This window comes from Microcaecilia unicolor, chromosome 1 (genome assembly GCF_901765095.1).
Source record: "Microcaecilia unicolor chromosome 1, aMicUni1.1, whole genome shotgun sequence".
NCBI classification, from domain to species: Eukaryota; Metazoa; Chordata; class Amphibia; order Gymnophiona; family Siphonopidae; genus Microcaecilia; species Microcaecilia unicolor.
In genome coordinates this window covers 379,182,452-379,209,786 of record NC_044031.1, presented here as the reverse complement: position 1 = coordinate 379,209,786, position 27,335 = coordinate 379,182,452, and the positions used below count along the sequence as shown (strand labels likewise).

Genomic DNA, 27,335 nt, shown 5'->3' with positions numbered 1-27,335 from the left:
GTCTAGATTTCCTGAAAGGTATAAAGGTTAGGTGCCGAAAGCAACATTGAAGAGGTGGGCTTTGAGCAAAGATTTGAAGATGGGTAGGGAGGGGGCTTGGCATAAGGGCTCAGGACGTTTATTCCAAGCATAGGGTGAGGCGAGGCAGAATGAGCGGAGCCTGAAGTTGGCGGTGGTGGAGAAGGGTACTGAGAGGAGGGATTTGTCCTGTGAGCGGAGGTTACGGGCGGGAACGTAAGGGGAAATGAGGGTAGAGAGGTAATGAGGGGCTGCAGACTGAGTGCATTTGTAGGTAAGAAGGAGAAGCTTGAACTGAATGCGGTATCTGATTGGAAGCCAGTGAAGTGACCTGAGGAGAGGGGTGATATGAGTATATTGGTTCAGGTGGAATATAAGACGTGCAGCAGAGTTCTGAACGGATTGAAGGGGGGATAGATGGCTAAGTGGGAGGTCAGTGAGGAGTAGGTTGCAGTAGTCAAGACAAGAGGTAATGAGAGCGTGGATGAGAGTACGGGTGGTGTGCTCTGAGAGGAAGATGGCAAGCTGGAAATGGTTTGTGGGGGGGAGAGGAACATAGGGGTAGAGGTTCAACGACTGATAGGGTAGCTTTAATTTAAAAACATTTTCCAATTGGGAGGAGGTCCAAGGATTGGAAGGCTGGTTCTGGGGTGGTCCAGGGCAGAGTTTATTTAAGATAGACACCTCCGTGGAGCAGGGTTTTTGTCCTGCTAATCAGAGGTGGCTTACCTGCCCACCCTCCCTTTTCTCAAAGATGGGGTTGGGGATGGGGGACTGGAAGTAGTGTTCTAGGTTTGGGTGGTGTTCTAGGTTTGGATGGTTTATTGTTGCAGCAGGCAGACTCCCGAGCTACGGGACTTTAGTTCATTGGGAGATGAGTGGTACATTTGAGGCCCTAAGAGCCAGATAGCAGGAGGGTCAGGTGACCTAGCTAAAAGGGCATGGAGGTCCATGTCACATCCTCAGCTGTCATGGTGGGGTGGTGAAGGAACAGGAACTTTATTGAACTGCACTATAGTAGCTCAGGTGAGGGATTCTGTTATGTTACTGTTATTGGTTATCATATTTGTTTAATGAACAAAGTTGTGGCCTAGTTATTTCCAACCTGTGTTGACTGGTTTATTGTAAGTTACTGTACTTAAGATGTTAATACATGGATTGATATGTTAGGGGGTGGGGGGAGAGGAGGGGAATCGGTGGTATTAAAGGGTAGGGGGAGTGGGAGGATGGGGCACCTAAAGGGTGCAGAGTTCCAGATCCAAATGTTAATAGTCCCAAGTAACAGAGTTATGTGTTTGATCATTATACTTATCTGAGAATATTCTTGTTGTTTTGCAGACTAAATTGGTATAATCTTGCAGCCCTGTAGTTAAAACATTTATGTGCTATTTCAATATCTGCCTATTTTGGGACATCCGTTGCTCCAAGTACAAAAACTGAGAGCTCCTTTTACAAAACAGCACTAGCAATTCCAGTGCAGCAGATGTGCGAAAACCCATTCAGTTCCTATGGGCATCATCACATTTGCCATGCCGGAATCACTATAGTGGCTTCGTAAAAGGAGCCCTTAGATTGTGAGCCCACTAGGGACAAAAAGTACCTGTATATAATAAATGTAAACCACTTTGATTCACAGAAAGGTGGTATATCAAATCCCAGTGGCGATCCTTGGTCGGCTGCCACCTGGGGCAGATTGCCACTGCATACTCCTCCCACACCAGGTGCAGCGGCATCTGTGCCCCCCCCCCCCCCCCCCCGGGTGCATTCTTACCTGCTGGGAGCAGCCGCGTGGCTGTCAGTTCCGCTGGTTCCCTGCTCCCTCTGCCCCAGAACAGGAAGTAACCTGTTCCGGGGCAGAGGGAGCATGGAATCAGCGGAGCCGACAGCTGCACGGCTGCTTTCCGCACCCCTTCAGTATCATGCACCCGGGGCGGACCGCCCCCACCACCCCACCCTCGGTATGCCACTGTCAAATCCCATTACCTTTTACTCTAAGTTGATGAACACTTAACACTTAAATTAACAGTTTAATAAAACCATATTTTTAATGTTAAATTCCCTGGTCTGGTGTCAAGATTATTTGGGAAACCAACTGTGACAATAGTAACATCTATTCTTATAAAGTGCAATACCAATCGCCACCTACAGGGCTTTTACAGGATGAACGTTAAAGGGTATAGACTGTTTTAAGAAAAGGGTGATAGATGCATAGAACACAAAACACAAACAGGAAAAACCTCTACGCCAAAAAGACCAAACAGGAAAAAGTAGAGGCTGATCAAAGGAGAAATCCAACACTGGGGCTATTATGAAGAAATACTTTATTGATGCAGATATTAAAGGACCCGACACAGTCCGTGTTTCGGTGTATCACACCGCCTACTTCAGGGGTCAAGTGAATAATTCATCAGAAGGAGCATATACTCAAATATTGCGAATGTCAATCCAAAGTGCTGTGATTCAGTTGGGCTAATCAACAGACGCGCAAATCGAGCCGACACTGACAAGCTCTATGGGGGTCTGTTCGTGTACAGAAAAGGATGCATAGAACAGACTCCTGATGGAGGTGATGGAGACCAAAAACCAAGAATGTATATGAATTCAATACAGCATGGGATTTCTAAGGTAGAGGAAGAGATAATGCAACGTATTGAACCTCTAAAAGAGGGGAAGATATAGTAGATGGTATAGATGAGCAGACTGGATGGGTCATAATGTCTTTATCTACCATTATTTTCTATGTTTACATATTAGAAGTCAACAAAGAAGCTGTTTATCTGCAGCCTCTTGCTTGTGTGGGTGCTTTCCTGGTATTAGCTTATGCAATCTGTGATCGTATGCTTTTTTAACAACAGGGAGCACATAACATGCCTAATATTCAAGCGTTGTGCTTAAGACTCATATACACCCAGGTCACCCCACTTCCACATTTCTTGCCCCTCTAGCAGTATCAGAAATGCAGCAAAGTGGACTGCAAGCAGGAAGGAAGTAGCTGTGGTTTTACATGGCCTTTGCCGGTCTGCAGTCTCTTAAATTCACAGGTCTAATTTATGACCCTACCCTCATCTCTCCCCCTCCCCCTATTATGTATATCTAAAAAAAAAAAATAGGGCTAAATAAATCCACACCCAACCCACAATTAAAACAGTAATGCACAAAAAAGGATCAAAGTGTCTAACTGAAATAAAGTCTTTATATATGAATAAATTTAACTAAGTAAAGAATGCTCAGAACCTTGTGCTAACCAAAAAGGCAGCAACCACCTTTCCCATGACTGAACACCAAAGGCATTTGGTCTCTTTAAAGAAGTCTAGTGATATAAATGTCCAAACTGCACTTTAAAATCTGTCAGTGATAATATTCACAGTAATAGTGTTCTCAATAATTCAGTCTGACAAGCTTGCAAAACTCAATACTCAACTTGAAAAAAAACTTATCTGTTAACCAAATAATCCTCAGTCAAAGGGAAATCCCGTCCACGTAGTGGTGGCGTTTTGGAATCGTTGATCCATCAGTCCTGGGGGAGGGCTTGTCCAGGAGTCTGATGTTCAATATCTGGAAGTTATCATTAAAGTTATTAAGGTTATTCTTATTTAGCTCAGATTTAAGATACAGTTTTGTGTTTGCATGGATTTTTACATTTCCTGCTGAAGAAGTGTTGCAGTGAAACACAGCTTGAGTTGGAGAATCCAGAATTTTGCACATTGGATATATACTTTTGGTTTTGGGAGCTGAATGAGCAATCATCTATTATCTGGCCCCATCGACTGAGAATTATTTGGATAACAGATGAGATTTTTTGAGTGGAGTATTGAGTTTTGTAAGCTTATGAAACTGAATTATTGAGAACACTATTTCTGTGACTATTATTATTATCACTGACAGTATTTAAAATACAGTTTGGACAATTTTATCATTAGACTCCTTTAAAAAGACCAAAGTGCTCATTTTCGAAAGAGAAGGACACCCATCTTTCAACATAAATCGGAAGATGGGCGTCCTTCTCACAGGGTCGTCCAAATCGGTATAATCAAAAGCCGATTTTGGACGTCCCCAACTGCTTTCCGTCGCAGGGACGTCCCTTTCGAAAATGCCCCTCCACATGCCTTTGGTGTGCAATGATGGGAAAGGTGGTTGCTGCCTTTTTGGTTAGCACAAGGTTCTGAGCATACTTTACTTATCTATTTAATTTATTCATATATAAGGACTTTATTTCAGTTAGACACTTGGACCCTTTTTATGTATAATTGTTATGATAGAGTATCAGGAGTGGAAGGAACTTCCTGTAAGACACAGAGATATAGACCATGAAACACTTTCATGGAAAAGTGAATTGCTACTGTCTATTTATTTATTTATTTATTTATTTATTTGGATTTATTTACCACCTTTTTGATGGAATTCACTCAGGGTGGTCTACAGCAAGAATAAGTCAGACTTAGGCAATAGACAATTTACAGCAGTAAATCTATTCAAATAACAGTACATATTATAGCATAGTATATTAGACAGCATAGTGTCTAAGCAAAGCTGGAACATATAGACAGATAAGATAGAGTAACAGGAGTTAGACAGAAACAAGGGTGACTAATTTAAGGAAATATTGCACATGCATGTGGTGAGTGCTGCTGAAGTACTTACACACACACACACACTTACTGGGTTCAACCAGCCCTGAGAGAGAGAGAATATTTGTCGCAGATGATAGAGCCAGCTCTGAAGATTGCTTACATTTGGGAATCATTGTAGGTGGTGAGTCCAGCTGTACTCCAAGTTTCTTGACCTGTGATTTAAGAGGATTTTGATTGGGTATATGACCGCTTGGTTTTGGAACACACAGGAGCTGTTTTACTTGGGTTCAAACAATTTGTTTTTAAAGCCCATTCTGAAATTGCTGTTACACAGGCAGTCAGTTTATTCAGGGCTGAAGGTAAGTCTGTTTCAAAGAGGAACTGATAGCTGTATCTTATCCACACAGATGTAAAATTGAACATCTATCAACCAAATCAGCTTGGCAAAAGCCTTGAGGTAGATATTAAACAAAATAGGCGACAGCATGGATCCTGCAGGTCAGTGAAAATGAGTTGTTTCTGAACAGTATGGACTCTTACCTATCTGATAGGACCCGAACCAGAACAATACTGTGCCCCTGATAACCTGTTTTTTTCCAGTTATGCTAGCATGATATTGTGGTTTGACTTAGTTTATATTACAATCCATTGAACTCTCAAGGGGCTCCTAGTTTCTTGTCTTACAAGCTCCAGAACCAGATCCATTCCTCAGGTGATGACCTTCCATAAAACAAACACACACAGGAGAGCAACTTTCAAACAGTGTGTATGTGTGCAGGGGAATTCTATATATGGCACTTAAAATTGCAGGTGTTTCCAAATTTATTGTTATTATTATTATGTGCAAATTTGGGTGTGCAATTTAATTAACAAGCACAATTTGGATTTACACGTGCATCTTGCTAAGCACTATTCTATAAAGATGCACGTGGAAATCCTTTAGCGAGCAACTGAAAAGGAGAGCGGCCATGGGAGGGACATGGGTGGGTCAGGGGTGCACTATTATTGAATTTGGGGGATCCATGCCCAATTTAGGCACGGGGATTCAGTGGTGTACTAAGGGTGGGGCAGTCCGCCCCGGGTGCATACTCCATCGATTCTGTGCTCCCTCTGACATTACTTCCTGCTGCGGGACAGGGAACTGGCAGAGCCGACAGCCACATGACAGGAGGTGATGCACTGGGGGGGGGGGGGTGCAAAAGTGGCGTCTGCCCGGAGTGGCAGCCAACATAGGAACGCCACTGCGGGGATTTACACCAGGGTTCAGTTGGTGTCAATCTTTGCAACTAAAAGTTGGGTGCGGATCCCAGCACTTCACACTATTGTATAAATGGCAACCTACTTAGAGTACCATTTATAGAACAGCACTCAGTGCGCATTTTGGCGCCCAATTTACTGAATTTAGTCCATAACATCTGTGGGTATTTTTCTCTCACATGCTTCACATCAATTTTCAAAGAGCTAAAATTGCAGATCTGTGTGCTACTTTTTCCGTGAAAATTAGCTGCATACTTTTGGCAATTGAAAGGTAGCTATATATAGTAAGTGCACCCTTCACTCCAGTCCTGCCGCTGGGAATGTCTCTCCATTATATGCATGCCTTTAAATGAATATTGGCCATACACGCATAATTGTATTTGCTGGGCAATTTTTCAATACTCCATTTCTGAGCGAAGTAAAACTTGTTTTCTGTGTGGAAATGCCTTTGAAGATTGCTCTCTACTTGTGGATGTACAGAGACTTTATGAACATAACGAACAAAACATGTACAAAGATTAAAATGAGGGCCCCCTTCCCCACGGCTTGATGGAGCACAGAGCAGCGCTTTGATGTGATCTGTTAAACACAGCTGGGGAAGTTTCATTTTGACGGGCTGAGATACCTGTTTGTGTCGTTCTCTCAGTCACCAAATTAGTTTCCGTATCTCTCATTTAACAGTTCCTACTTCACATTTCTTTATCAGTCTGTTGCCCTGCAGCCCCTCTCAAAAACTCACTGAAACTCTCACTGCCTCTCATTTCAGAACTTTATCTCCTCCCCCCCTTTTCTGATTACCTCTTTTTCCAGGTTGGGTTTAAGCTTTTCAATTTTCTGACACAAAAGCAGTCAATTAAATTGTATTAAAGACTTTTGGCATGAAGGCATCCTTCAGACATGAATCCGAACAAAGGTGTTAACAGCATCTGGGCAGAGGATCCTGACACTGAAGACTCCTCTACAATGCAGAGTATGCTTCAAAGACAGGTGCATCCAAGGATTGAATGAATGGCCTTTTCCCTTGTGGCTGCTGTATAGGTAAGTTTTTCTTGATATGCATTCAGTAGATCAGCAGGATTTATGGCTTGCCATAGTGGGCAAGCCACAAAGTTCCAGTACTGTGATCAGATTATGAGAGTTATGTCCAGTGCATTTTGTCTAGCAAAAAAGGTGCCGGTACTCAAATGCCAGGCCACCCTTCAGTGGTGGAGTGATCATTGAGGGACTCACCCCACAATAGCCAGGACCCCTGCAACCAGTCATAGAATCTATGACAAGGCAGAATTGGTATGTAGAACTTGAGCTCTTTCATTAAAATACGAGAACCATGGGTCAAGTTTAGCAGACAGTGGAAAAGGTGCCGGTACTCAGTACCCCCAAGTACCCCCTCAAAAAAAGCCCTGGTTATGTCACTGTTTGAACAAGCAATTATTGTGGATATCCCAGTGCTGTGAAGGTTTTATTATGGTCCAAAATTTGAAGAACAGGCAGTGGCAGGTGGAGAGCGGCAGACCTGGATGATTTCTAGTCTAATGCAGCTTGCAGAGGATCAAAGTGTGATTGTGTCTAGCTACGTTCTCTTTCTGCTTTCAGCCCTATTTGCTAAAGGGAAAGAGACTTTTGAGATCACCATGTTAGTCCTAATACTTTTTGTGTTTACTGTCCGATGCATACCAAATTTGCAGGACATGTCAGGGGGATCGATGAGGATCCTGACTGGGGAATTTACTCAAGGAGGACGGGGATTTACAGATTTGTGCATACACACACACCCATTCCAGAAAGTATGTTTACATTAATTCTGCATGGAACTTGTTTCATTTGACATTTTTTACAATTGCTAATAGTTTTTCAAATATGTTTCTCTCTTGGATGGTACAAAGTCAGATTTCCCAGTCACTGTGGGAATGATTGCAGGCAAGATATTGCTGTCCTTAAGATGTTTGTGGGTATATCCAAACAGTAACTTTACTTCTGTTTATGTATTTTCATGCTGCTGATCAATTTCTTCCCTTAGTAACGTAGTAACATAGTAAATGACGGCAGATAAAGACCTGTACAGTCCATCCAAACTTCTCTTATTGATCTTTAAATGTATCCATTCTGCAGCTCCCCATTACCTCTCCACTCTCATCTCTCCCTACATTCCTCCCCGTGAACTCCGCTCACTGGACAAATCCCTCTTGTCGTCCCCCTTCTCCTCCACCACTAACTCCAGGCTTCGTCCCTTTCCCTCACGGCACCTTATGCCTGGAATAGACTTCCTGAGCCTGTACGTCTAGCTCCATCTCTACCTGTTTTCAAATCTATGCTGAAAACCCACCTTTTCACCACTGCTTTTGGCTCCTAGTTACTACTCAATTACCTCCCCTTGTTCCTTCTCACCCAGTACTTCCTTCGCCCTTAATTGTCTTGTCTGTCTGTATTATTTTTAGATTGTAAGCTCTATTGAGCAAGGACTGTCTCTCTATGTCAGGTGTTCAGCGCTGCGTGCGTCTGGTAGCGCTATACAAATGTTAATAATAATTCAGTCTGCCCAACAAGATAAACTCATTTTACATGGTATGTGATACTTTATATATATACTCGAGTTTGATTTGTCCTTGCCATTTTCAGGGCACAGACCGTAGAAGTCTGCCCAGCACTGGATTTGCTTCCCAATTACCGGTGTTGCCACCCAATCTCCGCTAAGAGAATTTTGTCCTTCCATAAGCACACCAGTGCTTTCATTAGGAGGTTTAGGAGCAGCCGGATTAATTTCTTGTATACCTCCTGCAAGTCCGAAAGCTAATGAAGCAGTGTGCATTCAGATAGAGTAGATATTTTTCTGTCCCTGGAACACTCATAGTCTAATTCATCTGGAGTATCACAGATCTCTAGTGGTACATCTATGAAAACTGTGATATGTTACCACTGATATTTAAGAATAATTTGTATCAATTAATCATGTTATAAGCTACCATATCTGTTTTCTTTGTAGCTAACAGAAATTCTTCAATGTACCTCTAGCCACTTTTGTGTTCTAAATTAGGATATTACTAAACCTAAATATACTTAAGAGATTTTTTCATTTCTAAATGCAATTTTTATATATTTATTTTCCTTTCCAAGCATCTACTGATTTGACAGCAGAAGGGTAAAAAGTGATAATAGAGACACAGGGGAAAGATATCAATGTGGACTACAGTTAATGGGTTAATTTACCACAAGTCAGGTTATTTTACCAAAAGCTGGATCATTTTAGCACAAGGTTTCATTGCATAAAATGGGACCTTGTGCTAAAGTAACCCAATGTAGTAAAATAACTTGACTTAACAGTAACCAATGCTAATAACTTCCTCCCTTAATTTATTTAGTATAGGGTGGTTAATTTTCAAAGGGACGGGGTAACCAAGCATTTGATATTCCTGGGGAAAACAACTGCAGTCTTAAGTGAGACTAACTGTTGTGGCCTAGATTTAGCAGGCAGCAAGATTTATCTGCAGTAAAAATGGGCCAGGCTAAGGGTGGAGATGGGCTAGGAAAGAGAAAACAGTGCGCATAGTTTTAATTGCAGGTGCAAGGCCCTTGGAAACTTTTATACTTGCATACTTCGTAGTTAACATTTGATGGAAAGATAAAAAGTAAACAGGTACAGATGTACTCTCAGGCTTCCACCTGCAGGAGCTACTCAAAACTGCCCATGATGAGTTTGGCAAATATTAAAAAGAAGTTAGCAGGCACAAAAGTGAAAAAAGAATGATGGATATATCAGGCCAATTTTCAAAGTGATTTCCATAGATAAAAAAGTGTTCTGTCCACATTATCTGCCCTCTCTCAGCGCAGCTAAATGAATATTATTTGTCAATGAATCAACTGGAGGCATGTTTAGGCTACAGAGGAAAAACACACCCACAAGTTATATTTCCCCAATTTTCATATCTATACATATATTAATCAAGCAAAATTCTACCCACACACGCACACACAGAAAAGGTGCAAATTACTGTACATGTTTTGTACTACAGTGATTTTCAAACAGAAAGGCCACACATTCTTTTATTTTGAGACCTGGAGCAAAGACCATAGCTAAAAGAAAATGTCCCAGTACAGCAGTTTGAAACATCCTTCACACTAAACATAAACCCATGGATTCCATATATGGTGCCTGGAATTCTGCATGGAAATTGAAGCGTATTCTATAACAATGCACATAACTTAATTGGTTAACTAGCTAATCAGTTCTGTTAATTGGATGTTAAGAAGAAATTATTAGCACTAATTGGCATTAATTAAGACTTATGCGCACAACTCGCTAAGTGTATGCTATAATGAGGTGCGCCTAAATAATAATCTGCTTAGTTGAAAGGGGGCATGACCATGGGTGGGGTGTGGGCGTTCCTATAGAATCCATCTGCTCTGCGGCTAATTCAGGCATCAGGATTTACACCCAGAAAAATGTGGCCTAAATGGACGTGACCAAATTTGGTCATGTGGTGAGCCACACGGCGTATTCTATATACCGTGATGCAATTTAAACCTATTCTATATAATGTAGTCGTACTTTAGAGAATACACCTAACATACACTAAGAGGGAATTCAGTAAACAGCGCTGAAACTTAGGTGCTGAAAAATTTAAAACTAAGCACTATTCTATAAAGGATGCATTTCGCGTGGATCCCATGCCTAACTTTTGGGCACTGGACTTTTGCCTGCTGAAACCTGGCACCCAAGTTAGGTGCAGTTAGGCAGTATTCTACGGTTCCACATGCAACCTTTTGGAATGCCCCCAGCATGGTTGTGGCCACATCTCCTTATAGATACACATCATGGGAGATAGATGCCAGCTCTTATAGAACAGTGCATGTCCAGATGTGCGTGCAAATTTTAATGAGTGACGATTAACATCAACAATTGGTTGTTAGCACCCAATTACTGATGGTTCAGAGTTCATTATCCAGTTTATTTCTACGTGCATCTCGGAAGTATGCCCAAAGTGGAGCACGCAACTTTGAGCACCATACATAGAATCCGAGGGTAAATCAATTTAACACATATCAACATATGAATTAGCACATATTAAGCCAGTGGTTCCCAAACCTGGTCCTGGAGGCACCCCAGTCAGTCAGGTTTTGAGGATACCCTCAATGAATATCCATGAGAGAGATTTGCATGAAGTGGAGGCAGTGCATGCAAATCTCTGTCATGAATATTCATTGTGGATATCCTGAGAACTTGACTGGCTGGGGTGCCTCCAGGACCAGGTTTGCATTAAGCTGTTTTGCACATATTATAAAGTTCTAACACTGTTTTTTTTTTTTTAATTAAAATGAATGTATGAAACAAACTGAAACTAATTCTGAAAATGAGAGAAATTGCAGACTGACAATGAAGTACATTTTTTTCCCTATTCCCATCCCTATGGAGCATGTTTACTATAGTGCAGCAAGTTTTTGCACACACTTAAGTTGCGGTAAGTGCAAAGTCTGCATGGGAAATGCAAGGATTGTGGCCAGCATCTGCCCTGCATTTATCACACAGGACAGACATTTACCACACAGGCTTCAGTTACATGCATTAGCAGATACAGCAAATGCACCTGAGTTAGCTTCAAAAACATGTACCACAGGCCCTCTGTGTTGCCTCATAGTAAAGTGCATGGCAAGGGACTCCACCTCCCACCAATTAATCCCTCTACTCACCCAAGGTCTACCCACATAAGTCTCATTTCATGATCTAAAGTCACACCCTTCCCCTGATCTGAGGCCTTCCCACATAAGCCCCCTTCCTCTAATTCAAGGATCCTCACCAATATAATCCCCCCCCTAATTTGAACCCCTCCACACAACAAAATACAACCCCCCCTCCCCCTGATATTCAATGGCACCTGGCCAGGATCGGCACCTGACCGGTTACATACCAGATAACTTACTACTCGTCAATATTCAGTGGTTTACTGCTGAATATTGCTGGTTAGTGGCCAGTGGATTGCCAGTTAAATCATGCAATATAATCAGCTATCTGCCAATTTTTAAAATGTGACTGGCTAGATTTGGTGGTCATATTTGGCTGTGTAACCCTAGAATATCTTTGGTCGGTCTGAATTTAATCAGCCAATGCTGAATATCACCTTGGTCAGTTAAATTCTGACTGGTCAAAGTTAAACCAGATATTTAATGTCGGTCACCAGAAATGGCCCAGCATTGAATATCACCCCAAACACAGCTTTTCAGTTCTATTTTACTTGTCAGACCTCCAGCAAATTTTCAAAGTTCAAACAATTAGCAGCAAACCCAGGGATAAACTGGCGGTAATACCCCATAACCCAAAGGAAGGCTCGAACTTGCTTTTTTGTTTAAGGGATGGGCACCTAGGAGGTGACTGTTGGCTAGCTGCAAGACTTGCCTGCGGCAGGACTGGGATACCAGTAGCTGCTCACTTCTTCTCCCTTCAGGGTTCCCATGGCCACCCTATTCAGTAGGTCATTCTTTACCACAAAATAAGGGGGTACTACTTTAGAGGGGTCCTGGTTGCTCATGGGTTTCCCGTCTGCTGCAACCACCCTAGCTCGGGCCATCCTAAGGACTAATCTTCTGACTGCGCCCTTTTGAAATTCCCCTTAGCTCCCTCACTACTCCATTCGGACAGAGTGTCCAAAGGGTCAGGTTTTCCTACCTGTCCTTCCTGCTTCAGTTCTCCATCGACAGCTTCTCCTAAATTCAGCGAGTACTGCAGTTTCTCCAGCCACCGCTGGCAGCGGAGTTTAGGCAACTTTGAACTTTCCACATATAAGTCAGGGTCCTCTAGTGGGAAGATCGCTGGAAAAGACTCCTCCTTCATTAGGCCATCAATCAGCCGAGCACAGATGGTGCTGAAGTTGGGAAAATCCCAGCCCAACATCACTGGGTATGATAGCCATGGTAGAACTGCTACCTCCAGATGAGATTGCCCCACAGGTGTTGAACAGGACACTTGAGCTGGTGGATACTGCCTCTGGACCCAATGTACACAGGCCAAGGTCACAACCCGCTTATAGTATAATTGTGACCGGTTGAGTATGTGTCCCTGGACGAGGGTCTTGACAGTGCAAGAGACTACTAGGGCTTGACATGTGTGTCCTTTCTCCACTGGAAGTACACAATTTCTGGTTCCCAGATGAGCAGCTTCCACAAAACTGCAGTCATGAGTGGCCACCAGAGTTACATCCATAGGACCCTCCTCTGTATCTGGACAGTCTCTGGCCATAATACTCTTTCCTCCACATCTGAAACAGATGGGGGAGGGCCATGGTATGTTCACAGGGACGAGAGCTTCTACCGCTCTGCCCCTTCCTTGGAGACCTCTGGCTAGGGACCAGTCTCTGAACCCTCAGATTTTCTGGTCTGGCTCTTTCCCATCTCCTCACAGGGCTTTCAGGTCGCTTCTTCTCCTTGCCAGGTTCTGACACTGGCTGTGCTTGATAGAAGGCCTCGGCTGCTTCTAACGCACTTTCTTGGGTCAGGTTGGGGAACTGCCACATCCACTGCTTCATAGATCATGGTAATCCCTCCAGGAACTGCTGCAGGAGGATGATTCTTGTGATCTTTGGTCCTGTCTTTCTCTCCAGCTGCAGCTATCTCCAGGCAACCTCCTTGAGGTGGTAAAAGAAACTCCTGGAGTTTTATTTGGCTTGTATGGAACCCTTCTGGAACTGCTGTCTATAGGCCTCTGGGGTACAGCCCGCCCTCTCCAGGATGGCTGCTTTCACCTCTGCATAGGTAGCTTTTTCCACAGGATTAACATCCTGGAACGCCTCTGACTGCTTCTGGTCAGTAGGTTACCCAGATATGCCATCTATGACATTTCCAGTCAACCAGCAAAGTGGGCAGTCCTCTCAAAATTAGTCATGAAGTAGTCCAGATTATCTTCCGGTGCCATTTTCTTCAACATGGAACCCGCAGGGGCTTCTGATAAACTGTGTGGCTGGGTGCTTATCCCTGCTTGGGCCTGAGAGCCCTGTTGTAGCTCTAGAATCTTCTGTAGCACTTGCTGCTGCTGTAGCTATTGTCGCTGCTCGAGATACGCCTGCATAAACTGCTGTTGCTGCTGCTGTTGTCAATGCAGGATCTCTTGTTGTTGTTGCTGCTGCCTCTCAACCAGGGCTTGGAGTAGCTTCTTCATGCTTCTGCTATAGTGGCTCAGACCGCAAAGTATACTCCCAACAAAAATAAAAATCTGCCTGTCTGGCAGTAGCTAAACATTCCCCCCCCCCCCCCCCCCCCCACCCACCCACCGCGCTATTCCCTTTTGCCCACTGTTTCCAAATTGCCTCTACAATTGGCCCACAGCTCCAGAGATCAGGATCTGCCTTCCTTTGGCAGTACAAGCGCAGAATCTCATCACTGCCACCACTTGTGAAACCTCCAGCGAGGTTAGGCGTGGCCGGAGAAAAAATAAAATAGTCGGACAAAAGGTAGAATGCAAAAAAATAAGCATTTTATTTTACATGAACAGAGATTCCAGGTCCTATTTCTTCACAGAGCCTGAGGCATAGAAAGGAAAAACCCAGACGGTTCAGCACAACAGCAGTAAGCCACCTCTGGCTATAGTCCCAAACACCACCCATGGCTGCAAGGTTGCCTCAGACACAACTTTTTAATTCTATTTTACTTGTCAGGTCTGGCTCTGGCCATCCCTCCAGCAAACTTTCAAATTTTAAACAGCAGCAAGGGCTTACCTCAACCCAGTCACAGCACTGGAATGTCTTCAGTCAAGGCATATGCTGGGGCCTCTCCTCTTTCTCCTCTGGGGCTCTCTTTACCTCTGTCTGGCCCCTCTCTTTTAAACTTCCTACTCTGAACTCCACCCCGCCCGGCTCACTTCCTCCCATGGTGGGACCTGTACTTTTAAGGTGGCCCTGTTTAGTTATAGAAGGATGTTTCTTAAGGTGGCCATCGCTCTCGGAAGGACTTTCCTTAAGGGAGAGAGGCAATGTTCTGTAGACCTTGTCACAGGACCTTGAACATCAAGCATAGTATTTTAAATTTAGTCCTGAAAGGTACTGGTAGCCAGTATAGTTTTTTTTCAGGAACAGTGTGATGTGGTCACGTTGCTTGCAGCCTTCTATCAGCATTCTGAATTAGTTGGAGCTGATGAAAACTCTTTTTGGTTTGACCAGTGTACAGAGCATTACAGTAGTCTAGTCGTCATGTTATCATGGCATGGACCACTGTGGTCAGACTCGTCATTTCAATATACGGAGAGAGGTTATGTAACTGCTGTAGGTGATAGAGAAATTTTTTACAGGTTGTTTGAATTTGCAGGATCTGAGTGACTGATGAGTCCAGAAGTATTCCAAAATTTCTGACCTATGATTTCAGGGGGAGTTCATACTTCCCAAAAGGTAGTTTGAAGTCTTGTATTTGTGCACTTGTGTTAGGTACCCAAAGAATCTCTGTTTTGCTTGGGTTCAGGCAGAGTTTGTTGTTGTTGTTTGCCCATTCCTGAGTTGCAGTTAGACAGGCAGTCAGTTTATTGAAAGCTGTGGATAGATCTGGTTCAATGGGTATGAGTAGTTGCACATCATCAGCTGTAAACGATACAGCCAGGCTTCTCTCAGCACAGCTCAATAAAGTCAGGCTGTTTCTAACACAGTTCAATTACAGCCAGGCTTCTCTCAGCACAGTTCAATGGAGCTAGGCTGTTTCAAACACAGTCCAAGTACAGCCAGGCTTTTCTCAGCACAGCTCAATAAAGTCAGGCTGTTTCTAACACAGTTCAATTACAGCCAGGCTTCTCTCAGCACAGTTCAATGGAGCTAGGCTGTTTCAAACACAGTCCAAGTACAGCCAGGCTTCTCTCAGCACAGCTCAATAAAGTCAGGCTGTTTCAAACACAGTCCCAGTACAGCCAGGCCTCTCTCAGCCCAGCTCAATAAAGTCAGGCTGTTTCTAACACAGTTCAATTACAGCCAGGCTTCTCTCAGCACAGTTCAATGGAGCTAGGCTGTTTCAAACACAGTCCAAGTACAGCCAGGTTTCTCTCAGCACAGCTCAATAAAGTCAGGCTGTTTCTAACACAGTTCAATTACAGCCAGGCTTCTCTCAGCACAGTTCAATGGAGCTAGACTTTGCGCGGGCTCAAAGCCTTGGGTCCCACCCTCTAGGTCAGTCTCTATTCTCCTGACCTCCTCCCGCATTGACCCAGGCCTCTCCCCTATACCTCCAGTGCTGGCTGAGCCATAGCCAAGAGCTCCATGGGTTCCTCTAAGACCAGCTCAGCCTCCTCTTGCTCCATCGCCTCTGGTTCATTCTCCCCCTCTCCTTCAGTAGCCCAGTCCATTTTCTCCTCCCCCCCACCCCTTTTCCAGCTGATTACACTGTTCTTCATTAACTCTGCTAGGCTGCTTTTCCTTCTCCTGCCACCGGTTCCACCACCTCCTCCACCAGGTGGGAGAATCCCCTTTTCCTTTTCCCGGGCAGCCCTCTTCTGGAGCTCCTTGGTACTGCACCGTACTTCTCCTCCCCCGGAGCTCTCCTGTGGCCTTCTGGGAGTTGTAGTTTCCCATCTTTATGTCCCTTTTGGGCAAAACCTGAGCCTCCCTAGGGTCTTCCCCCCTACCCTCCGGCTGTCTTTTCTCCGGTGGGTAGCTGGGGTCCCTCTTCCTTTCGGCATATTCCTTACATATCTTCCTTTCGGCATATTCCTTACATACCCCCTCCCTTAAGCTTTGACTCCCCAATTCTTCCCACTTTTCTTTCTTATCCTCGCCTACCCGGGATAGGGCATCCACATTCCCCAAACATCTCCCCGGACGATGCTCCACTGTGTATTGGAAGGGTTGTAGTGCTAAATACCACCGCATTAGCCTTCCATTGTTATTTTTCATTAAATTTAGCCACTTCAGTGGGGCATGGTCCGTTACTAGCTTAAATTGCCTCCCTTCGAGATAGACCGTACACTCTTGTATTGCCCACCTAATAGCTAAACACTCCTTCTCTATGGTGGAGTAATGGTTCTCATGAGGTAGGAGTTTACGGCTTAGATACAGCACGGGATGTTCTGCCCCTTCATGTTCCTGAGACAGCACTGCCCCTAGCCCCCTCCCCGACGCATCCGTTTGTAGGATAAAGGGTTTTTCGAAATCAACGGCCTTCAACACCGGTTCATGGCACAGGGCCTGCTGCATCTGCTGTAACGCTCGCAACTCCGCCTCCCCCCACCTCAGCTGATCCGGGCTCTTACCCCTCAACATGTCCGTTAAGGGAGTAGCCATTACAGAAAAGTGCGGGATGAATCTCCTGTAATACCCCACCATACCCAGGAACCTACGCAATTGTTTTTTCCGATGGGGTCGGGGAAAGTCTTGGATGCTTTTAACTTTATTCAGTAAGGGTCGCACCTCCCCCCGGCCTACATTATACCCCAAATACTTCACCCTATACAGGGCAAAGTAACATTTCTTCGGGTTAAGGGTAAGTCCAGCCTCCCTAAACGATTGCAGCACTGCCCCGACCTGTTTCAAATGATTGTTCCAGTCCTCACTGTGTACTACCACATCATCCATATAGGCCGCGGCATACGTCTGATGTGGTCTGAGGACTTGGTCCAGCAATCGTTGGCAGCTCGCCGCCGCCGAATTTAGGCCAAAGGGTAGCCTTTTGAATTGGTACAAGCCTATAGGGGTACTAAAAGCGGTCTTTGCTTGGGCTCCGGGGGAAAGGGGAATCTGCCAGTACCCTTTTGTTAAATCTAAAGTGGTAAGATACTGGGCTGACCCCAACCTGTCTACCAACTCTTCAATATAAGGCATGGGATAGGCATCAGCTTGAGAGATAGTATTAAGCTGCCGGAAATCAATACAAAATCTCCACTCCCCTTCAGGTTTTGGTACTAACACCACCGGGCTGGACCAGGGACTATGGGATTCCTCAATTACCCCAAAGTCCAACATTTCCTGCACTTGTTTAATGACTTCCCTCCTTTTCATTGGTGAGAGTCTATAGGGCCTTTGCCTTACTATCTTACCCCGTTCAGTTACAATGTCATGCTCTACTAGGTGGGTATTCCCCGGGCATGCTGTCAAAACATCTTTAAAGCGCTCTAAGAGCGTTCCTATCTCTTTTTGTTGCCCCTGTGGTAACTGGGGGTTAACTCCGGGCTCACAGGGTTTGAAAATCTCTCTTATTTGAGGCCCTAACTCCTCTCCTTCCTTTTCGTCCCCCCGCGTTTGAAACCCTACCCTCGCTACCCAAGGTTTCATAAGATTAACGTGAAACGTCTGGACCCGACCCCTCTCATTAGCCACCTCATACGTGAGGGAACCGAGTCTCCTCTTCACCACCCAGGGTCCTTTCCATCTAGAGGCGAACTTATGGGGATCTTCCGAGATTAAGATGAGGACCCTATCCCCGGTGGCAAACTCCCTGTCCCACGTCCCTCTATCGTAATATCCCTTTTGTTGTTCTTGGCTCTGTTCTAGACGGTCCTGGGCATACTCCTGCATCCTACCCAATCTGCCCCTTAGATCCTGCAAATATTCGCCCACGGACTGCTCGCTGGTTTCCGGAGGTACCCAGTGTTCCTGTACGATATCTAATATACCCCTGGGTCTTCTGCCAAACATTAACTCATACGGTGAAACTCCTAAGGAGTCTTGCACCTTCTCCCAGTATGCATAGAGCACAAAGGGTAAAAGTTGGTCCCACCCGGTCCTATCCTCCCCCAAGGCTTTTTTTAGCATCCCCTTTAAGGTCCTGTTAAAGCGTTCCACCAACCCATTGGTTTGGGGATGGTAAGCTGCCGTACGTACATGTTTTATCCCAAAGGCCTCCCATACTTGTCTTAAGGTATGGGACATAAAGTTGGAACCCCGGTCTGTCAAAACTTCTTGGGGAAAACCTACCTCACAAAAAATTTTTATGAGCTCCCAGGCAATACCCTTGGCCGAAGTGTTCCTTATGGGCAGGGCCCATGGATACCTGGTGGCCATGTCCATAACTACTAACACATAGAGATACCCTCTCTGTGACCTTGTTACTGGCCCCACAATATCCATGGCTATTCTCCTCACCGGTTGTTCTACCCATGGCAGCGGCTTTAAAGGGGGTTTAGGAGGAAATCTGTCTGATACCTTCTGACATCTGGGGCAGGACTTGCAGTATTTTTCCACCTCCCCATATATGCCCGGCCAATAAAACCTCGCCAATATTTGGGTCAGGGTGGCCTGGGAGCCCTTATGTCCGCTCAGAGGATGGTCGTGGGCCAGCCTTACCACCAGCGGACGAAAAGCTCGGGGTACCACCAGCTGTTTCCCTCCGCCCTCGTGCTCCCAATTTGGCACCCTTCTATATAGGATGTTCCCTTCTATCAGGAACCCCGGAGCTACCTGGCCTTCTCCCTGGCGCGCCCTTTCCCAGGCATACTCTAAGGTAGGGTCCGTGGCCTGCTCCCTATGAAATTGGGGAAACTGCTCCCTCAATTCTTCCGGGGCCACCGGCAGGTAACTCTCCCTCTGAGCCCGCTGAAGAGCCTCCCTTCTACCCTTCTGCTCCTTTTTCTTCACGGCTTTCCTTTTTTTTTCCCGGCCCGGTTCGCCCAATACCTCTCCCTGAAAAGGAAAAATCCCCCCTATTCTCTCTGTTTCTTCGTCTACCTCGCGGTGAGCCTGGGCCCGGGTAGTGACCAACACTTTTCTCTCCCCCATACACTCTATAAATGATGGCCAATCCCTCCCTAAAATCACCTCATGCGGCAATCTGGGTAGAACGGTCATGGCCAGCTCTAGCTCTCCGGTGGGCCCCTGTAAGTTGACCCGCTGGAGTGCATAACGGGTCCTGGCCCCATGAATACATTGGATAGACACCCCTCCATCATAGGTCTCCCTGCCCGGGGCCCTCCTCTTTCTTATCTGTTGCCACAGCCTCCGGGAGATCATGGATTGGTCGGCCCCAGAGTCTAACATGGCGGTGATGGGTACTCCCTCCACCTTAACTTGAGTTAGGTACCTGGGCCTAACTCCTTTTTCTACCTGGGAGATCCATCCCTCCCGCCACTGGCAATCCTTTTTGAAATGGCCTACCTTACCACACTTAAAACACCCCTTGCTCCCAAAAGGAATAGCCTTTCTACTCGGGCCGGCTTCTACCTCGGTCTTTTTACTCCCTGCGGGGGTCTCCGGCTTAATTAGGGAAACTTTCGGGCCCCCTTTTTCTAACGCCCGAGTCCTGCCTCCCTCCCGCTCTGGTCCCCCCCACTGCTGGGCTTCCAGGTAACATTCCAAACCCGATGTCACCCCCTCTACCGTCTTACATCCCCTCTTTATTAATTCGGCCCTAATTTCGTCGGGCAGACCCTGGAGGAATTGCTCCACTACTAATTCTTGCAGTACCTCGTGCAGGTTGTGTCGCTCGGGCTCCAACCATTTTTTCACTAAATCCATTAGCTTATTTGCTACCGCTTTAGGGGGGGTCCCCTTTTCCCATTTGGTGGCTCTAAACTTACGTCTGTAAGCTTGTGTACTGAGTCCATATCTGTCCTTGATAGCTTCTTTCAACCTTCCATAGTTGGCAGCCTCTTCCGGAGACAAATCCCTAAAGGCTGCCAAAGCCTCCCCGGATAGAGAAGGCACCAATCTCATGGCCCACTGCTCTTGTGGCCACCCAGCTGCCCCAGCCACCCTCTCAAATGCTGTCAAAAAATCGTCCACATTATCTTGCTCGGACAACTTCCCCCAGTTAAGTGAATGCATGGAGACATGTCCTACCGCACCGCTTCCTCCGGGCCCGTGTCCATTTGCTCCGGTTTCCCCCTCACGGGGAACATTAGCCCCTCTCTGGAAAAAGTCTTGTAGCATGTTGAGTACTGGTTGCTGCTGATCCCGGGCCGCCATCAAAGAGTCCTCGACTATCTTGGCCGTCAGCTCCTGCTGTTTTTGGAACTGGAGAGTCATCCACCCGAAGATCTCCTTGGGGTCCATCACGGCACTGGCGCTGCCACCTGGGGGAGGGACAAAACAACAGAGAACCACCTCCAAGTGCGATTACCTCACTTAAGTTGGACTCTTTCTCTGATCCCTCTACCACCTTCCCCCCCCCTTCCCCCAGTTGGACCCGCTTACCGGAACCCAAGATGGGTCTGCGCCTTTCTCAGCGTTGGCCCTCTCGTGGGGCTTCTCGTCCAGTCGGGTCCCAGCCTCCTCTAGCGACAGGTCCTGCAGCACGATCCCACCGCTGCCACCACTTGTAAACGATACAGCCAGGCTTCTCTCAGCACAGCTCAATAAAGTCAGGCTGTTTCTACCACACTTCAATTACAGCCCGGCTTCTCTCAGCCCAGTTCAATGGAGCTAGGCTGTTTCAAACACAGTCCAAGTACAGCCAGGCTTCTCTCAGCACAGCTCAATAAAGTCAGGCTGTTTCTAACACAGTTCAATTACAGCCAGGCTTCTCTCAGCACAGTTCAATGGAGCTAGGCTGTTTCAAACACAGTCCCAGTACAGCCAGGCCTCTCTCAGCCCAGCTCAATAAAGTCAGGCTGTTTCTAACACAGTTCAATTACAGCCAGGCTTCTCTCAGCACAGTTCAATGGAGCTAGGCTGTTTCAAACACAGTCCAAGTACAGCCAGGTTTCTCTCAGCACAGCTCAATAAAGTCAGGCTGTTTCTAACACAGTTCAATTACAGCCAGGCTTCTCTCAGCACAGTTCAATGGAGCTAGACTTTGCGCGGGCTCAAAGCCTTGGGTCCCACCCTCTAGGTCAGTCTCTATTCTCCTGACCTCCTCCCGCATTGACCCAGGCCTCTCCCCTATACCTCCAGTGCTGGCTGAGCCATAGCCAAGAGCTCCATGGGTTCCTCTAAGACCAGCTCAGCCTCCTCTTGCTCCATCGCCTCTGGTTCATTCTCCCCCTCTCCTTCAGTAGCCCAGTCCATTTTCTCCTCCCCCCCCACCCCTTTTCCAGCTGATTACACTGTTCTTCATTAACTCTGCTAGGCTGCTTTTCCTTCTCCTGCCACCGGTTCCACCACCTCCTCCACCAGGTGGGAGAATCCCCTTTTCCTTTTCCCGGGCGGCCCTCTTCTGGAGCTCCTTGGTACTGCACCGTACTTCTCCTCCCCCGGAGCTCTCCTGTGGCCTTCTGGGAGTTGTAGTTTCCCATCTTTATGTCCCTTTTGGGCAAAACCTGAGCCTCCCTAGGATCTTCCCCCCTACCCTCCGGCTCTCTTTTCTCTGGTGGGTAGCTGGGGTCCCTCTTCCTTTCGGCATATTCCTTACATATCTTCCTTTCGGCATATTCCTTACACAGCATAAATGTAGAATTTTGTGTCAATTGACTAAAGCAGCTGAGCCAGAGACTTGAAGTCGATATTAAATAAAATGGGAGACAGTATGGATCCCTCTGGTTCCCCACAGTTCAGTGCCCAAGGTAATGATGTGTTGTTACTGAACAGAACTGACTGTTGATGAGTCCCCAGGAGCAATCACCCCTCCCCCATATTCACCAATACAATCCCTGGAGGTACTAGTCTATGGGGCAGGAGTGATCTCTCATCATTCCAGCCCCATCTGAGTCCCATGCTCAAAATGGCAGCTATGACCCTTAGCAATAGTGTCACGGTACTACCCCTAAGGGTCAACATGCCAAATAAGGAGACTCACTCCTTATTTGATAGATTGACACCTAGCAGTCTCTCCATTTCAGTAAGGCTCTGGTAGAATCTTTTTTCTTTCTTTCTTTATAATTTGTTTAGAATTATTCTTATGATATCACTTGTTATACCATTTTAAAAATCTAAGACCTATTACAAAATGCTCGATGTGGTCTTCAAGGAGCAAATTTTTAATGAGCGCACATTGGTATAAAGTATGTGATCACTTTTTGGCACACATATACAGAACAAAACCAATGAACAGGAGAAATGGAATGTCTGGGTTCCTTTAACATAGAGTCTTCCTGGAACCAAAGAAATCCTTGAGAAAAAAAGTTATAATTGTAATTCCAATTTGGAGTATGCAAACCAGACAGTCCTCACCAAATACATCACATACATGTTTGAAAGAGGTCAATTTCCAACAGACAAAGGTGACATGAGGGGCATAATCGAACGGGGCACCCAAATTTTCATGAGGGCGTCCTCGCAGGACGGCCCTGCGAAGGGGCGGGAAAACCCGTATTATCGAAACAAGGGGCGCCCTTCTTTTTTCCATTATCAGCTGAGGACACCCATCTCTTAATCACACCCTAGTCCCGCCTTCGCTACGGTGCCAACATGCCCCCATGAACTTTGGTTGTCCCCGCTACAGAAAGCAGTTGAGGATGCCCAAACTCGGCTTTCGATTATGCCAATTTGGGCGACCCTGAGAGAAGGACGCCCATCTCCTGATTTGTGTCAGAAGATGGGCACCCTTCTCTTTCGAAAATAAGCCTGATAGTACTCACACCTATCTCCAAAAATATGGCCAGTAAGATCAACAATATCACACGTTACAGACCAGTAGCCTCAATATCACTACTGATCAAAACAATGGAAGGTCTAGTAACATATAACAAATAACGGAATACTTGACAAAATTCTCAATTCTTCATAAATTCCAATCAGGTTTCAGACCACAACACAGCACTAAAATGGTCATAACTACCCTGATAACAAAATTTAGAAGCATAATATGCCAAGGACAAAACGTATTACTACTACAATTCGACATGTCAAGTGCGTTCGACCTAGACCACACCACGCTAATGACACTGCTTGACAACATAGAAATCAGCGGTGCAGTGGCAACATGGTTCAGTGGCTTCCTAAAGACCAGATCCTACATTATAAGATGTCCAACCAAACATCAGTCTCATGGATCTCTGAATGTGGGGTACCACAGGGATCGCTAATATCACCAATAATGATGGTGCCACTTGGAAAAAAACTGGAATTAATGGGTTTCAACCCATTTATATATGCAGACATCACCATCTTCATACCTTTCCAAGATAATGTCACAAACATAAGGACAAAATAAAAAAGGGATTGGACCAGAAGGAAGAATAAGCAACAACTTTCAAACTCAAACTGAACAGAGACAAAACCAACATATTCCTAGTACTATCCAGCCCACACAACCCCACATCTTACCAAAAATTCACAATCAACCAACAAACATACCACATTGAAACACATCTTAAAATACTAGGAATCATTCTTGACAAATACCTAACACTGGATAATGAAATATCAGCAGTAACATCAAAATGCTTCAGATCACTATGAAAGCTGAGGGGTATTTTTACTAAGGTGTACTGAAAAATGCCTGCGCTGGTGTAGATGTGTATATTGGACACGCATGGGTCTATTTTTCAGTGCACCTGCAAAAAGGCCTTTTTTAGGGGGGGCCAAAAATGGATGTGCAGCAAAATAAAAATTGGCGCACATCCATTTTGGGCCCGAGACCTTACCGCCACCCATTGACTTAGCGGTAAGGTCTCATGCGTTAACTGGGAGGTAATGGTCTACGTGCATCGGAAAATACAAATTATTTTCTGGTGCGCATAGCGGATGCACGTAAAAATCGAAATTACCGCACAGGCCACGCGGTAGTCGGGCGGTAACTCCAAATTGACACACGTTGAGTGCGTGTAGGTGCCTACGCGGCTTAGTAAAAGGGCCCCTGAGAATAAGAGACTATTTCCCTAGATAATTGCAGCATATGTAGGGTACAAGGAAAGCACACTAAAATTGCTGCAAACAGTTCAAAACATGGCAGTAAGACTGATTTTCAAGAAATCGAAATACGAAAGAGCAACTCCACTGCTTGAAACACTACACTGGCTACCAGTCAAGGCAAGAATATTTTTCAAATCGAGCACCCTAATCTTCAAGATATTATTCAGAATGGCATCTGAATATATTCTTAACATGACTTAACTATGCTCAAGAAATGCCAGCCCAGAAAACAGAAACTACCTACTCCTACATCTACCCAAATGCAAAAACACCATCTACAAAACTATCTACACAGCAGGATTTAACTACCTGAGTTCCAAATGGTGGAACTTGATACCAAAAACCATAAGAAGCATCACAAATTTCTCCAATTCAGAAAAGAAATGAAAACCTACCTCTTCAAAATATCCTACAGCTACTCACAAAGATATTGTTGCCTTCCTTTCAAATCCACCTCTTCAAAAACTATATGAATACATATCACCAAACTCTACAATTGAACGGAAAAGCTACCACTACCTTTTCCACTTCAAATCTATCTCTTCAAAAACTCTATGAATAACCACATGAAGTACAGATGCCCTCTCCACATTGCACAACACTACTGTAACTCCACCAAAATGTAAATTGTAAGCCACTTTGAACCGAAACTTGTTTTTGGATACTAGTGGGATGCAAGAATGCATAAATAAATATAGCCATGGGGGAGAGTTTAGAGAGCCTAGACCCCTCCACCTTTAGCTCAAGCCCCCTGTCCCCCCCTAGCTGAGATCACATGACTGTAGCAGCAACAAAACTCAGCAAAACGTTAGCAATATCAAGCAACAAGTATGGGACCTCAGCAAATGGAAAAGACCTGTGTGAGATTCCAGGCGAGGGTTATTGGGGTGGCCCTGGAAATAACTCAGCCAGACAAGGTATATAATTGTGAAAGTAAATGTTTTATTCACCTGAGCCCTGGAACCTGTTACCTCACAGGCCAGGAACCTCAGATGCAACAGTTTCTTGGGTTTAATAACAGTCTTGAGTAGGCCTCTGGCTAGCAGTGCAAGCATTCTGTGGCTGGTGGGGGCAGCCCTACCCCAAACACAGCCTGTAAATTCTCAGGTCTTCTGAGACTCAGGTCTAGCTCCAGCCAGACCTCAGCAAGGTTTGCAAGTCTTAACAAACAAAGTTGGCTTACCACAGCCAGGTCACAGCAGCTAAATGCTTTCAGTAATGGCGTAAACTTGGGCTTCAGTTCTTCCTTCCCTGCACCTCCCTACCTTCAGCTTGGCCCTATTATACCAACTCGTGAACAAACTCCTCGACACCAACTTGGTCATTACATCAAATACAGACATCCCATCTGCAGACAAACTTGCTAAGTATTTCAATGCAGTGGCGTAGCCAGACCTGACATTTTGGGTGGTCCCAGAGCTAATATGGGTGGGCACTATGTATATATAGGTGTGAGTAGTTTTTTGGGGGGATCCTAAATCATTTTTAATAAACAGTCTGCCCAACAGCTGTCCTACAGCAACATAAACCACATACATATTCGGAACCTATGTTGCAAACTTTAAAACCACCATACCGAGAATACAAAACATTGAGGACCTATAGAGCAATTCTACCATACCATAAGCAGTCATTTCTATGAGTCACACAAGGAAAAGGAAAGCATCTTAAACACTACAGTGAGCACTAGAACACCAATTCACTTATTGTAAAACGAAACCAGACAGAATAGTACAGATTGTCGATCCTGCACAGTCAATGCCAACTGAAAGCCATGTCTTTTTCACAAACACAGAAACACCCTAATCCACTATAAAATAAGTAATCATAAACTTTCTATTTAGACAAAAATTAAACTGAACCCCCAATGCCAGACTCTGCACACAATGCAACACCACAGAAACAGAAAATGCCCCCTAGTACTGTGCAAAATATAAAGACAGCAGATGTAAATTTGAAAAAACTAACAAAAACCAATCACCACTTTCCTACATAAGCACACAACTATGGAACGCATTACCAAAAGCCTTGAAAACTACGAACGACCACCTAAAATTCCAGAAAACACTAAGAACTAACCTGTTTAAAAAGGCATACCCTACCGATCCAACATAAATGCCTGATCTTTGCAACACAACAAAATTAAAGAACGTAATGGACATAACACAACTCTTTCATTGTACGATTCCCTAGTGTGGCTGTGCCACATGAACTTTATCTTACCACAACATCACTTTGTATTTGTTTGCACCGGAGTATGTAACACCTCTCCGGTACTACTGTATGTAAGCCACATTGAGCCTACAAATAGGTGGGAAAATATGGGATATAAATGTAACAACTAAATAAATAAATAAATACACTCCCAGATATTGGTTCCACTCCCTTCTGGCTCACTTCCTGTGCACTTAAGGTTGCCCAGGCTAATTAGTAAGGGACTTTTCTTAAGGATGAGGGACAATGTTCTATAAACCTCATCACAACATGCTATGTCCTTTCCCATGCCATAACAATGGGGAAGTGTTGGTCCGGGAGGAACAAAAGTGAAAGAGGAGAGGTGCTGGAGTAGGAGAAGAGGAAGTGAGAAGAGAGATACAGGGCATGATAGAATCAAGAAGTATAGGTCAATTTGGGTGTAGGAGTTGGAAAGGAGAAGAATGAAAGAACGATGGAAACAGAGCTGGGGAGGCAGATAAAACTAACTAGAGGGAATGACCAATGAAAATTAAGCTAGGGATGGCGAGGAAATGAGATAAACAGGAAAGTAGATGAGGGCTGTGGTGGGGTAAGAACAGACGCTGAAAATGTGGTATTT

The 27,335-nt window shown here is 45.1% G+C and overlaps 1 protein-coding gene across 1 annotated transcript in view; it reads left to right on the top strand.

Annotated features, from left to right (window-relative positions):
• The first annotated feature begins 4,738 nt into the window (after positions 1–4,738).
• The window catches only part of IL2RB (interleukin 2 receptor subunit beta), a 126,425-nt gene continuing 103,828 nt past the window's right edge, over positions 4,739–27,335 (top strand). Inside the window, exons 1-3 of the mRNA XM_030190070.1 lie at positions 4,739–4,770; positions 4,997–5,087; positions 6,657–6,884. Of these exons, the coding sequence (XP_030045930.1) occupies positions 6,851–6,884 (34 nt within the window). The 5' untranslated portion in view covers positions 4,739–4,770; positions 4,997–5,087; positions 6,657–6,850. The remainder of the gene's footprint in view (positions 4,771–4,996; positions 5,088–6,656; positions 6,885–27,335) is intronic.